A 13,917-nucleotide genomic window follows, 5' to 3' on the forward strand; every position below is an offset into this window, starting at 1 on the left:
AATATGTTGATTCAAAATTTCACGGTGTCAACAAATCCCAAAAAAGTTGGGACAAGTAGCAATAAGAGGCTGGAAAAAGTACATTTGAGCATAACGAAGAGCTGGAAGATCAATTAACACTAATTAGGTGAATTGGCAACATGATTGGGTATAAAAAGAGCTTCTCAGAGTGGCAGTGTCTCTCAGAAGCCAAGATGGGTAGAGGATCACCAATTCCCACAATGTTGCGCAGAAAGATAGTGGAGCAATATCAGAAAGGTGTTACCCAGCGAAAAATTGCAAAGACTTTGCATCTATCATCATCAACTGTGTATAACATCATCTGAAGATTCGGAGAATCTGGAACAATATCTGTGCGTAAGGGTCAAGGCCGTAAAACCATACTGGATGCCCGTGATCTCCGGGCCCTTAAACGAAACTGCACCACAAACAGGAATGCTACTGTAAACGAAATCACAGAATGGGCTCAGGAATACTTCCAGAACACATTGTCAGTGAACACAATCCACCGTGCCATCCGCCGTTGCCAGCTGAAACTCTACAGTGCAAAGAGGAAGCCATTTCTAAGCAAGATCCACAAGCTCAGGCGTTGTCACTGGGCCAGGGATCATTTAAAATGGAGTGTGGCAAAATGGAAGACTGTTCTGTGGTCAGACGAGTCACGATTCGAAGTTCTTTTTGGAAATCTGGGACGCCATGTCATCCAGACCAAAGAGGACAAGGACAACCCAAGTTGTTATCAACGCTCAGTTCAGAAGCCTGCATCTCTGATGGTATGGGGTTGCATGAGTGCGTGTGGCATGGGCAGCTTGCATGTCTGGAAAGACACCATCAATGCAGAAAAATATATTCAGGTTCTAGAACAACATATGCTCCCATCCAGACGACATCTCTTTCAGGGAAGACCCCGCATTTTTCAACAAGATAATGCCAGACCACATTCTGCATCAATCACAACATCATGGCTGCGTAGGAGAAGGATCCGGGTACTGAAATGGCCAGTCTGCAGTCCAGATCTTTCACCTATAGAGAACATTTGGCGCATCATAAAGAGGAAGGTGCGACAAAGAAGGCCCAAGACGATTGAACAGTTAGAGGCCTGTATTAGACAAGAATGGGAGAGCATTCCTATTTCTAAACTTGAGAAACTGGTCTCCTCGGTCCCCAGACGTCTGTTGAGTGTTGTAAGAAGAAGGGGAGATGCCACACAGTGGTGAAAATGGCCTTATCCCAACTTTTTTCTGAAATTCTGAATCAACATATTTTGCCCTTAAAATGATACATTTTCTCAGTTTAAACTTTTGTTCCGTGATGTATGTTCTATTCTGAATAAAATATTAGAAGCTGGCACCTCCACATCATTGCATTCAGTTTTTATTCACGATTTGTATAGTGTCCCGACTTTTTTGGAATCCGGTTTGTAATACAATTTTAAAAATTTCTTCAGCATGTGTTTCTTTCTCATTTCTTCTTTCATGTGCTGCTTTAAGAATTCAAAACAATCTTCTTCTGATACTTTGGAAACGTTAAATGCTGATTTCATAGTAGTAACCCACTTTTCTATACTCTGTTCCCCTGGTTTTAATGGGCATCCACTGAATTCTGGAAGCCTATGGTCCCTGGGAATATAGACTGCTAACGGGGCTCTTTGTGCTGAAGCCTGTTGCTCAATAACTGTTTTTGCCAATGTTAAAGCTTCACTATGTTCTGTTCTTGTCTGCTGCAGCATCTGGCTGCTCCTCTAACCACTGCAGATCTGTTAGTTGTTTTCTTAGATCTTCCAGCTCTGCCATGCTCTCAAACCTAACCACAGCACTAAAAATCTGTTGAACCCTTTCTGTAAGATCCTGTTTGTGACACCAAAAATGTAATGCCCTTCTGCCACTCACCAATTGTTTGGCTGCCTCTCTTGAACTATAAAGTAGCCTTTTCCCTGAGCAATGCTGACCCCCTTTCTGCACACTTAAAAAGTATAATATTAAACTTTCTGGCAGTTCAAATGACCCACTTTTACAATTCTGAAAAAAATGAACATTTATTTAACACACTCACTCCAGCTTGGAGACTGACTGACTGACTGACATAATAGTGTTTCTTTAAGTAAAAAAAAAAAAAAATTTTACCTTGATAATTAAGACCATAAACAATGAAAGCAATTTGTTTTACTTAACTGTCCTGACTCCATTCTCAGTTTTTGTTAGAAAACTAAATGACGTCTTATTATTCCTGAACATTTCTTAGAAATTGCATATAGCACCTATCTTAACTCAATACCTAAATATATCCTTTAATATGGCTAAACATATAGGATACAAAACAAAACAAACAAGAGTTTGTTACCATAGTTTCTACTTCAGCAGTTGGGTGTCATCGGGTAGCAGGGTTCCTTTTTTTTGTTATCCTACTCACAGGGCCTCCCGTTAGTCTTAAATCCTCGCTCCGCTGTGTCTGTTTTCCGACCTCACTGTCACATTTCAACAACCTGTAGTCAGCGTTTTCCATGGCGCCCACATACTGGGACAACTTATATCCGGAGTGTTCACTGTATGAAGTCCTCCTAAAAGCTTTGTGTTCCACGGTGTCACAATTCTCCATTCCTCCATCACACTCTATTCTCTGTCCATTTCGTGCTTCCTTAATGACTTCTTTTCTGATATATTTCTTATTCCGTCTCAGCCTGCTACATATCACTCGGTGCCTTGTACCAAAATGATTCACTGGGACTGCTAGCTTTGAGTCTTCAGCTCACCTTTACTGCACACATCTCATCCAGCTTCAGACCGCCACTCATTCTTTATCAGAGCAGTCCTCTGGAACTGTGCTGTTTCTTCACGTTCTGCTTCTGATTTCACCTCTCAATGTCGTATCAAAGTCAGTACACAGCGGACATGTCTGCCCCTCACAACATGCTGACTCATCCTTCTTTTTTTCTTGCCACTCTTTTTCTGTTTACTTTTTGTGCTTCCTTCTCCTTCAGGCATCATTGGTGGGGTGCATCTGACCTTTCTGCGTGCAACTTATTTTGTACTTCCCTGGCATCACATATAGCTGCTAATAGAAGTCAGTCACTAGTGTTTATTGATGACTAGCAAAATGCCCGCGTTTCGCAGCGGAAAATTAGTTTGTTAAAGAAGGAAAGAAAAAGAAAAGGAAACATATTGAAAATAACGTAACATGATTGTCAATGTAATTGTTTTGTCACTGTTATGAGTGTTGCTGTCATATATATATATATATATATATATATATATATATATATATATATATATATTTATATATATATATAGCAAAATACCCGTGCTTCGCAGAGATGTCATGTGTTAAAGAAGTTATGAAAAAGAAAAGGAAACATTTTAAAAATAACGTAACATGATTGTCAAAGTAATTGTTTTGTGTATTTATGCAGCGTCATGAAGTTGTTTTCGTCTAGCTGCATCAGAAAATGTACCACAACGTCTGATACGCCTCATTTTTAGTGTTTTCTCACAGCTTGGATTGCTGCTGTCATAATGGGTTTGAGTCTACATATATATATATACAGTATATATATACATACATATATACATATATATACACATACATATCTTCATACATATCTTCATATCTATACATATATACATATCTATATACATATCTACCTATATACATCATATATACACACACATACATACACACACACAAATTATATATATGTGTGTGTGTGTATGTATGTATGTATGTATGTGTGTGTTTGTGTGTATATATATATATATATATAATGTAGATAGGTGTGTGTGTGTGTATAAATATATATACATATATACAAACATACACACAGGTACATGTATATATATATATGTATGTGTCTATATGTGTGCGTATAGCTTTGGTCACTGAGTGCAAGGGAAAAATAATAAAATGTAGTCTATAAGTTATTAAACAGTAAAATATTAACGTTTTAAGAAGTACAGGTACATTGAGCACTACTGGAGTGGTTGCGGGTAAACTACATTTTAAAGATGGTGTAACAGAACAGGTAAGTAGTACTAACAGCAGCTAAAATGTATATGGATCATCTCTCGGTAGCTGATCCCTTTTGAAAGGCGCTACACGACGGCTGTGGTATAGAAATTACATTTTCTATGTGAACGTTCAAATTTCAGCCTCTGGTAATGTGCCTTACCGGCATTACCAGCAATTAAAGAAAATTATTTTTGTGTCCTCTACAGTGTTAAGAGAGAAAGGCTTTGGTTTGGGATAAAAGGAAAAAAGGTGTAAAGAAAGGAAAGTTGCCTTTTTCTTTTATATAGTATAGAGAGATGTGTTCGCTGACGATATGAGCGCTTTTTGGGGACAGTCGCGGTGGGTCTTATGTAGACTGGTGAGACATCCCTGTCATTAATCGGCTGTGATGGCACTGTCGGTCCTCCACTCCTGTGCGTGTCTTCATAATCCGAGCTGACGACCTCATAATCGTATACATGTAAAAGAAAGTGCGAAGCGCCTTAATATTAGTTTGCCGCGGTGTAGAAAAGGGGTCCGATGTTTGCACTTGTCTGGGCTATAGCTCAGGGGGAGGATGAAAAAAATTAAAAGTGCTCACTTTGACTTAAGGCAGAAGCGCAATCAGCGTCTCAAAGGCCGGCACAGCTATGCGCACGCGCCGGCTGCTCGACTTTTGCTGGGCAGGAGACCTAACTTTTTGCAGACATGTTCACGTTATCAAAAGTCTCCGCGCTCTTTGGAGGTCATTCATATATATATATATATATATATATATATATATATATATATCAAAATACCCGCCTACAGCGGAGAAGTAGGGTGTTAAAGAAGTAATGAAAAAGAAAAGGAAACTTTTTAATAATAGCGTAACATGATTGACATTGTCATGAGTGTTGCTGTCAAATATATGCCTGCCTGAATAAGTCACCCTCGCTTCGCTCTTACTTTTTTACCGTTCATTTAATCATGGCTAGTGGCGGAAAAATTTTAAAATGGAAGGAGGATTACACAGGAGTATGGCTTTACCAAAACAATTATTGATGGCAAATCGATTATTCATAAAGCTTCAATTGGTGATCTGTTGGTGATCTCATATTTTTTCATACTTCTTCTCAAACCAAGGGGGTGCGAGGGTAAAATGAATCGGGAAGCGCTGATCAATGTAATTGGTGTACCAGGAAATCATGCATTGACAAAAGTTCCCCTTTGCTTGTAATGCAAAGTGTGATTAAATGCATTATTTTTTAACGCGTTATGGAGCACATGCATCAAAGCTTCTCAGCTGTGCTTGTGCTAAGAAAAGGAAACATTTTAAAAATATGTAACATTTTGTAAGTAGTGCCTGGAGGATTCAGTGTGGAGAAACTCTAGAGACAGCGTGTGTATTAACTTGTGGATTTTTCTGTGAGTATTTGGTGGCAGTGTGACGAAGTTGCTTCGGAAGACGGCGTTAGCCTCGGAGCTCAGCTCAGAGCGAAATGAGGTGAATGGGAGGGGAGATGATGACGTCACTCCTCCATCCACCTTAACTGTCAATCCCCCCACAAACACAGTCTCTCGGAATTTGCATAAGCACAGCCTTTGACCAGCAATTTGAACTTAGTTAGAAAGTGATCAAAACTGTTGTTTATACCCTGTGTCCTCTCATTAAACTTGTATCCCGTATTAGCCGTGGGCATGACAAACGCCAGTGGCAGCCTGTCTATGAACTTAATTTAAACTTTAGGTTTACACCGTGCTTTGTTTCCGAAGTAGCTGCAGGCATGAATATGCTTATACAGTATGTGTCACTCGCTCACTTTTTATTGTTTCGCTGCCTTCTCAATTATATAATGCATGTTTTCTTCAGCGTTTTTTGGAGCTCTTCCTGGTTTTCTACGTAATGTGTTGGCAGTCATTTCACGTGATTACGTGGAGGCGTGATGATGTCACACGAAACTCCGCCCCCCACGGCCATCGAGCTCAACTCCATTACATTATATGGAGAAAAATAACTTCCAGTTATGACCATCACGCGTAGAATTTCGAAATGAAACCTGCCCAGCTTTTGTAAGTAAGCTGTAAGGAATGAGCCTGCCAAATTTCAGCCTTCCACCCACACGGGAACTTGGAGAATTAATGAGTCAGTGAGTGAGTCAGTCAGTCAATGAGTGAGTGAGTGAGTCAGTCAGTAAGGGCTTTGCCTTTTATTAGTATAGATATGACTGCTGGCAGAAGTAGCAGGATGAATTCTGAAGTGTACAGGGCTTAGTTTCAGCCAAATGCTGCAAAACTGATAGGACGATGCTTCAGTGTACAGATGGACAATAAGCCAAAACGTGCTGCGAAAATTAACCAAGTGCTTTTCAAGGCAAAGTAATGAAATATTCTTCAATAGCCAAGTCAGTCAACTGACCTCAATCCAACTGGAAATGTATTTCACTTGCTGAAAGCAAAACTGATGACAGAAAGTCAGCTGCAGTAAAGAAAACCCAAGATTTGGAGATGGCCAGGGGATCAGACTTCAGGCATTGATTGACTGTAAAGGATTTTCAACCAAATATTGAAATTGTTGTATTTATGATTATGTTAGTTTGTCAGAATACTTTTGAGCCCCTGAAACAGAGTGTCCAAGTATAAAAATGTCTTTTCTAAACAGCTCATACAATATTTTTGTTAAAACCCTTGAATTAAAGCTGAAAGTCTATACTTCAGTCATATCTTGATTGCTTTGTTTCAAATCCATTGTGATGGTGCACAGTGCGAAAACTATGAAAATTGTGTCTCTCTCCATATAGTCATGGACCTGACTGTAAACTGTATATTTAACAAGATCATGAAAAATGACAAATATGTATGTCAAAGAATTAAGTAAAGAAAGAATGAAAACATGACTATTGCACAGTTTCTCAAGAGTAAAGCAGGTTTTAATAATGTTGCTATTACTATGAATGCCCCTATTCTACACTCACATTAACAGTGCTCAAAACTCTTTGCTTTTTCTGCTGTTCGTGCTGGAAACTAATTTCTGTTTTTATTAGCTTGGCTGAAATCTACTAATGTTGTTATCTCATTGGAAGCAGAAACATTTTTCATATTGATTTCATATAATTTTAGCAGCATCATCAGCCATTGGTTTTTTTCACCAGATAAACAAAGAACCCGCAACTGTCCTTGAGTTTTTACATTTGTCTTGTATCCTCCAGGCTCATGCAGCCCGCCCAGCCATTGCCACACTCCCAATCCTTATGAATTAAAGGTACCAGTAACCTGACATGTCCTTATCTCTGGAAATGTCCTTCTTTTCCATCAGGTTTATTAGTCTTCAGCAATGCCTTTATCCAGCTTCCTCACTCTCTAGAGATGTCCATTACCTGTCTTGGTGCAACCTCCTATATTGACCTAGAGTAGCTTGTCAAAAGTAAGATAGCAGTCTCATATGAGCACTTAAATAAATATGTTATTTTTGGTAATCAATTAATCAACAAAGAAAAGAAGAAAATAACTGAATCAAATTAAAACAAAATAAATAAGAAAAAACACTATGACCTGCAAAGTTTGTCGTATGCTACAAATTGATCACACACATCTATTTTGCTGCTTTTTGTGTGACTGCTGTTATTATATTTTTTTATTTCTAGTAGATTATCTGCTATTGTGGGCTGTTAAAAAATTTGCTTTCCTCTGCCTTATTATAGTGTGCATTAAACAAAATGTGTTTCTGTTTCTATTGTTGTTATATGGACTGTGTGCGCTTCCCATGTTAGTTATGGGGTTCTTCTTCATCTCTAAGCTCAGTGTGGCCCCATGTTGGAGCTCCGCTGACCTTGTGCTTAGTATGACTCCAAGAGCTTAGCCTTGTTGTTGTATTAATTAACATAACCTGCAGGGAGCAGTGCATTTAATTGGTAAAGTAAAACAAAAGCTATGTTGATACATAATTATAACTGTGTCTGTTTCGCTTTTATATTTAACCTAACTGTCCAGAAAGATTAATGTTACTTTGCAACCTTTAGACTTCATTTAATCTAAAATATACACGGCAGGTACTAACTAATGAGATACTCAATTGCAATTAGTAACAAAAGAAATGAGAACCACAGCAGGCTTGAAAAAGAGCAGGCTTTTATTTCATTTGTTTAATGAGATACTCCAGATTTACAGGTGAACACATTATTATTATTAAAATGTTACAAAAGATACTAATGACCAGTAAACTTAAGAGTTAAAATTCTGTTAAAAGTAACCATGGCATTTAATTTCTACTTAAATTGACATTTAATTTTATTATTAATAAATTAGCATTTTTAAATACACTCGTATGAGTGAACTTCATTATTAGTAAATCAATCCATTATCCAACCCGCAATATCCTAACTACAGGGTCAGGGGGGTCTGCTGGAGCCAATCCCAGCCAACACAGGGCGGAAGGCAGGAAACAACCCTTGGGCAAGGCGCCAGCCCACTGAAGGGCGCACACACACACCAAGCACAATTTAGAATCGCCAATACACCTAACCTGCATGCCTTTGGACTGTGGGAGGAAACCCACACGGACACGGGGAGAACATGCAAACTCCACGCAGGGAGGACACGAGAAGCAAACCCGGGTCTCCTAACTGCGTGGCAGCAGCGCTACCACTGTGCCACCGTGCCACCATTATTAATAAATGCGTGGAAATTTTAGTTAACTATTCATAAACTTTTTCAAGTCAAAAGATGCATACATTAAGTGTGTAGTGCTGATGTTACTTGATGCAGAGTTACTTCACTAAGTAACCACTACTAAGTTGGTAAGTTAAGTTAATGTCAATAACCTCTAGAGAACAGATTTTGCAGTTGACAATAGGCTTGTTACAATGTTGCAGATAAGCTGAGCAGTTTGCTGCAGTTGATCTTAAGGTGTAGCACAAATTTAGTCTGCAGCCGCATACTAACTAGGGCAGGGGTGTCCAACTTTAGTTCTGGTGGGCCACAGTGGCTGCAGGCTTTCATTCTAACCCTTTTCCTAATCAGCAAGCAGTTTTCAATGCTAATTAACTCCTTTTCCCTTCATTTTAATAGCCATGTTTTAAGGCTTCAGACTCTGAATTGAGGGCGGCACGGTGGCGCAGTGGTAGCGCTGCTGCCTCGCAGTTAGGAGACCCGGGTTCGCTTCCCAGGTCCTCCCTGCGTGGAGTTTGCATGTTCTCCCCGTGTCTGCGTGGGTTTCCTCCGGGCGCTCCGGTTTCCTCCCACAGTCCAAAGACATGCAGGTTAGGTGGATTGGCGATTCTAAATTGGCCCTCGTGTGTGCTTGGTGGGTGGGTGTGTTTGTATGTGTCCTGCAGTGGGTTGGCACCCTGCCCTGGATTGGTTCCTGCCTTGTGCCCTGTGTTGGCTGGGATTGGCTCCAGCAGACCCCCGTGACCCTGTATTCGGATTCAGCGGGTTAGAAAATGGATGGATGGACTCTGAATTGATTTGTTTCTTCATTAAATGGCAACCAAACAGAAATGAGATGTGAAACGAGCCAACAGATGACCAGCTAAATTGAAATGTAAAACTCCAGCCAATTTCACTCCAATCAGTTTCATAATGAGAAGCCAGTTATTTCTGTTAATTAAAGCCGTTATTGAATATCAAGATGTTTTGGTGACCTAAGCAGACCAACATAACCAGGGCCTTCACCTTTCTTTATTTTCAGGTTACCTGGTCATGTGGCGGCTTGTTTTGTGTCTCATTATTGTTTGGCTGCTCATTAAGGAAAAAGAAACAACTAAGGGGTCTGAGTCATATCAATTAAAACTAAGACAAAATAAGTTAATCAGCAGCAAAAACAGCTCACTAATTAAGAAGATAGTTAGAATGAAAACCTGCAGCTACCTTGGCCCACCAGGACCAGAGTTGGACACCCCTGAACTATGGGTTAAAATTCTGTTACTGCACTACTTCCAATTCACTACACTTGACCCATTATGTCCTGTAGTTTGCTTTAGGCTGGAGTGGTGGCTCTGAGGCTAGGGATCTGCACTGGCAATCAGAAGATTGCTGGTTCAAATCTGGTAAGTATCAAAAGTGATTCCTTGAGCAAGGCCCTTATCCTGCAATTGCTCTGCCCTGGGTATGATGTTAACCTGCGTCCAGCTCTGCAAGTAGACCCTCAACCTGCAGGCACCATAAAAAATCTCACAATGTTCTATTCCATCTGAACTAGGGTGATGCTGAGGTATCACCCATTACATGGCTGCACACAAGTCCTAATCTTGATCCTAAGGTGGGTGTGCACTGTATCAGTACATGCTCCTAACCTCCCTCTCCCTCTCATGCTGTAGTGGAGGAGTTCAACATCTGCCACTAACTGAGCTTGTAACTGCTTGTGTAATATTGGCCTTTCCAATATGTCAATCTGTTCTTGTTCATTTTGGTTACAGAAGACAGATAATTAGGATGTAAAACAAAACACTTTGGACACGATCTGCTATCATAAAATGCTTTAATACTATGTATCATCAACATTTACTGTTCGTAAATCGTAAGTTATGATACACTGTATAGATAAGGTTCTTTAATGGTTCTAAAGTGAGTGATTAGTTGTTCTCAAGTCAAACTGCCCACCAGTTTTTTACTTGTGCTTGTGGTACAGAATTTAATATATGTTGTTTCTTTAGGTGTAGGTTAGTAATTGTCTGTTTGAAGACTGTGTTTCTAATTTGTGGAGTTCCAACAAGGATAAAACTTGTACCATCATCATCATGATAGTACATACTGTGCTACCCATATAAAGCAGGTTGAAATCTAAGCAATCAATGTTGACCTAATGTTTATTGTTTGATACCTGACCTCCCTTTCCCTCGCAGCAACCTTTTCATCTTCTGAGATAACAGCCCATTTTTGCCACTTCCACTTGGCTCATCGAACACATCAGTGTTATGCTGGGAAAATGCAGAAGTGGTCACTAATGCATTTACGTAGTTTAGTGACTCTCTAGCCTTGTCGTGTTGGGGCTTTGGTTTCCTGATATATAAGTCGATTTATCATTACTTTTCACTCATCCATTGCCCACCACATGAAGTTACGAGAAATGTGCAAAAAGTTTCCACGTTTTTTTTTTAACTCCCTTTCTCTATTATAAAAAAAAACTTGTGACAAGATGTGATCTATTGAAGAGAGATAGAGACACTTTCACATCCCGTGAGATGGTCAAGTCACAACATACTTACAGCCTTTTAAAGCAAGTCCCGTAATACACATGCAGAGCAGGTTAGAGATAATGGAAGTAGGAAAATTCAAAAGCTTCAAAAAAAGGAGAGTAAAGATTGCATTAGCGCAAACAAACAGAAAATATCACTCAGTGAAATAATGGAACAGCGAAAAGAGCTAGAATAGTGTTTGAGGATGTCAGGGGGAGAAGAAAGATGAAATGCAGATCACACGGCACGGCAGCAGCAGCAAGCCAGCAGCTGATCAAGCAAAAAAAGAGGGAACTGTTATTTGTTTCCCATTGTATCTCCGTTTAAGAGGGGTTTCAAAGGAGCGCCCGCGTCTCCTTCAGGTGCGTTCAGACCCCCTCTTCACAACGGCGCGTAATGCTGGCAAGGGGGAGGGGTAGGTGAGCGAAGTGCAAATCACACGGGATGGCAGCAGCAAGCCGGCAGCTGATTGAGCAAAGAGGAGGTAAAAATAAAAACTATAATTGTTTCTTATTGTATTACCGTTTAAGAGGGGTTTCGGAGGAGCGGCCATGTCTCCTTGGGGTGCGTTCAACGGCGCTGGCAGGGGGGAAAAGGGGTTGGCGAGCAAAGTGAGCAGGGGATGAAGCCCACTAGTTTATTAAGAATTTTGAAAAACAAATTACATTACTTTTCTACACAGTCACCTTTCTTTGCGATGCAATTTTGACAGCATCGTACCAACTTTTAAATGCCCGATTACTACTATTGCCTCCACCGTTTCCAAGGGAAATACTAAAGTGCGGAAACTTTTTGAAAGTCCTTCATATTAGTTTTTAGCATTACATCTACAAATCTTGTTCATTTGGCCTGAGTGGGTGGAAGAAAGTTGCTACCATGTTGCTGTTGCTGGCATATACAGAATACAACAAAATAGGCCAATAAGGCCAATTTTCTTATTTTCTTATTTTTAGACCCTTATCTTGTACTTTTACTATCATTTTTACCCTTTCTTGTACATGTTTTGCTCATTTAAATTTTTCTCTCCATAACTCTAGCAGCCAAACAGACATACACAGACCCTTGTCCCTTTTTTGAGGTGGATAAGCTGAATTCCTGTTTGTCAGGCATTAACATTTGCAGTGCACCATCGACTGGAATGTATTTTGTAATCCATGTAAATATTAAATGCATTGCATTTTTCATTCTAACAGATGGTGCATCACAAATATTAGCACTGCTGTTATGAATTCCATAGCAAATACCATATAACAAAGACATATAAACCGGATGGACACACAGAAACACAGTCGCACACACACAGACAGTTGTTCTTTTATTAAGGAGGATTGAACTTTTTTGGTGTTAATTGAAATATATTTTGATTGCATTTTAGCTTGTCCAATGATGTGCTAAATAAGAATAAGTAAAATAAAATTGTAGTTAATTTTCTAGCAAAAAACACTGGATATCAACTGCTAGTACTGTATATAATTTTAGGCAAATAATTAGAGTTAATGGAAGGACACAGGAAAAATGACTAAATAGTAGTTACTAACAGCTATAATAATAAAAAAAAGTCTGAAATGGGTGGCTATCCTCTTTGGAGACATATTTTAATGAGTAAAACAATGCAAGAATTTCATTTTTTTATTGTAGTTTTTGCATTTTAAAGGCAGTAAGCAGCACTTAGCTCAACAGCTAAAGGGCTATACTGTAAAACTGCAAGGCTGACACTTCACTGTCCACAGCGTGTTTTTTACATGACTCTGACCTGGTCACATTGACTAAGTACAGAAAAGCTGAAGTAATCACATAGACTTACCTAAATTGCTGTACCCATTTCTTATGCCTAGACAACTGATGCATTCAAAGATGGAAAAACAAATTGTATATTGGCTGAAAGATGGAAAGGGTCAGAAGGCATGTCACAAAAGATTTCCAAAAACTACTGTATATTTTATTTATATCATGGGCTAATAACTAAATGATTGTTAAGTAGTATGCCTTTCTGTTAGTCAGTAGCTGTGACGGTTGCACACAAAATATATTACGGTAGATTGTAGGCAATGAATCACTTCCTGCTTCACACTAAATTTAAATCAACACAGTCTGATTCATAACTGTTTATTAGAAAAAAACATCAATCAACAATATTACAGATATAGCCGCTCACTTGTCTTGAAGAGTTTTCACATCTGAACTGCTAAAGCCCCATTTTTCACAAAGGATCGCTTCTTGGTCACCATGTTCGATGAATGCGATCTAAAAATAAGGAATAGTTATGGTTACAATAAAATTCAAACAATTCATGCCTATAATCTACAAGCAACTTCAGCTAAGTTTTAGTTAGCCAATTGTAAGTGTTATAAAGACACTATAAAGAAATTACAAATTGAGCTGGATATGTAAAAATATAAATTACCAACATGGTTTGGCATTTTGGGATGGGGTGCTAGACAAGCCATAAAAATAATTGCATTTTTTAGAGTCGCAACTGTAGTGCTCATCATTTACATTCCTTCCCAAGTTGAATATTATGCATCACTCATAATATAAAGTTAGTGTAAAACAAATTTTAAAATTTTGCATATATGAAAAAGTATACACGTACGTTAACAATATTTAAATTACAGAAAGCATTGTTTGTTTGTTTGTTCTTTTAGTTTGTTTACTTATTATTATTTACTAGACGTGTAAGCCTGTGCTGTATAAAGCCCGGGGTCCTAGAAACTACTGCTCTCCTAGGAGGATTCGATTTGCCGATGTGCTTGCATTTCTTGAAGGAAAAGTAAAAGGGATG

At 39.0% G+C, this 13,917-nt stretch overlaps 1 protein-coding gene across 1 annotated transcript in view; it reads right to left on the bottom strand.

Annotated features, from left to right (window-relative positions):
- gda (guanine deaminase) overlaps positions 1-13,917 on the bottom strand; it is a 120,701-nt gene that overhangs the window by 78,335 nt on the left and 28,449 nt on the right. Inside the window, exon 2 of the mRNA XM_039750727.1 lies at positions 13,291-13,379. Within this exon, the coding sequence (XP_039606661.1) occupies positions 13,291-13,379 (89 nt within the window). The remainder of the gene's footprint in view (positions 1-13,290; positions 13,380-13,917) is intronic.

Source organism: Polypterus senegalus, chromosome 4 (assembly GCF_016835505.1).
Source record: "Polypterus senegalus isolate Bchr_013 chromosome 4, ASM1683550v1, whole genome shotgun sequence".
NCBI lineage: Eukaryota > Metazoa > Chordata > Cladistia > Polypteriformes > Polypteridae > Polypterus > Polypterus senegalus.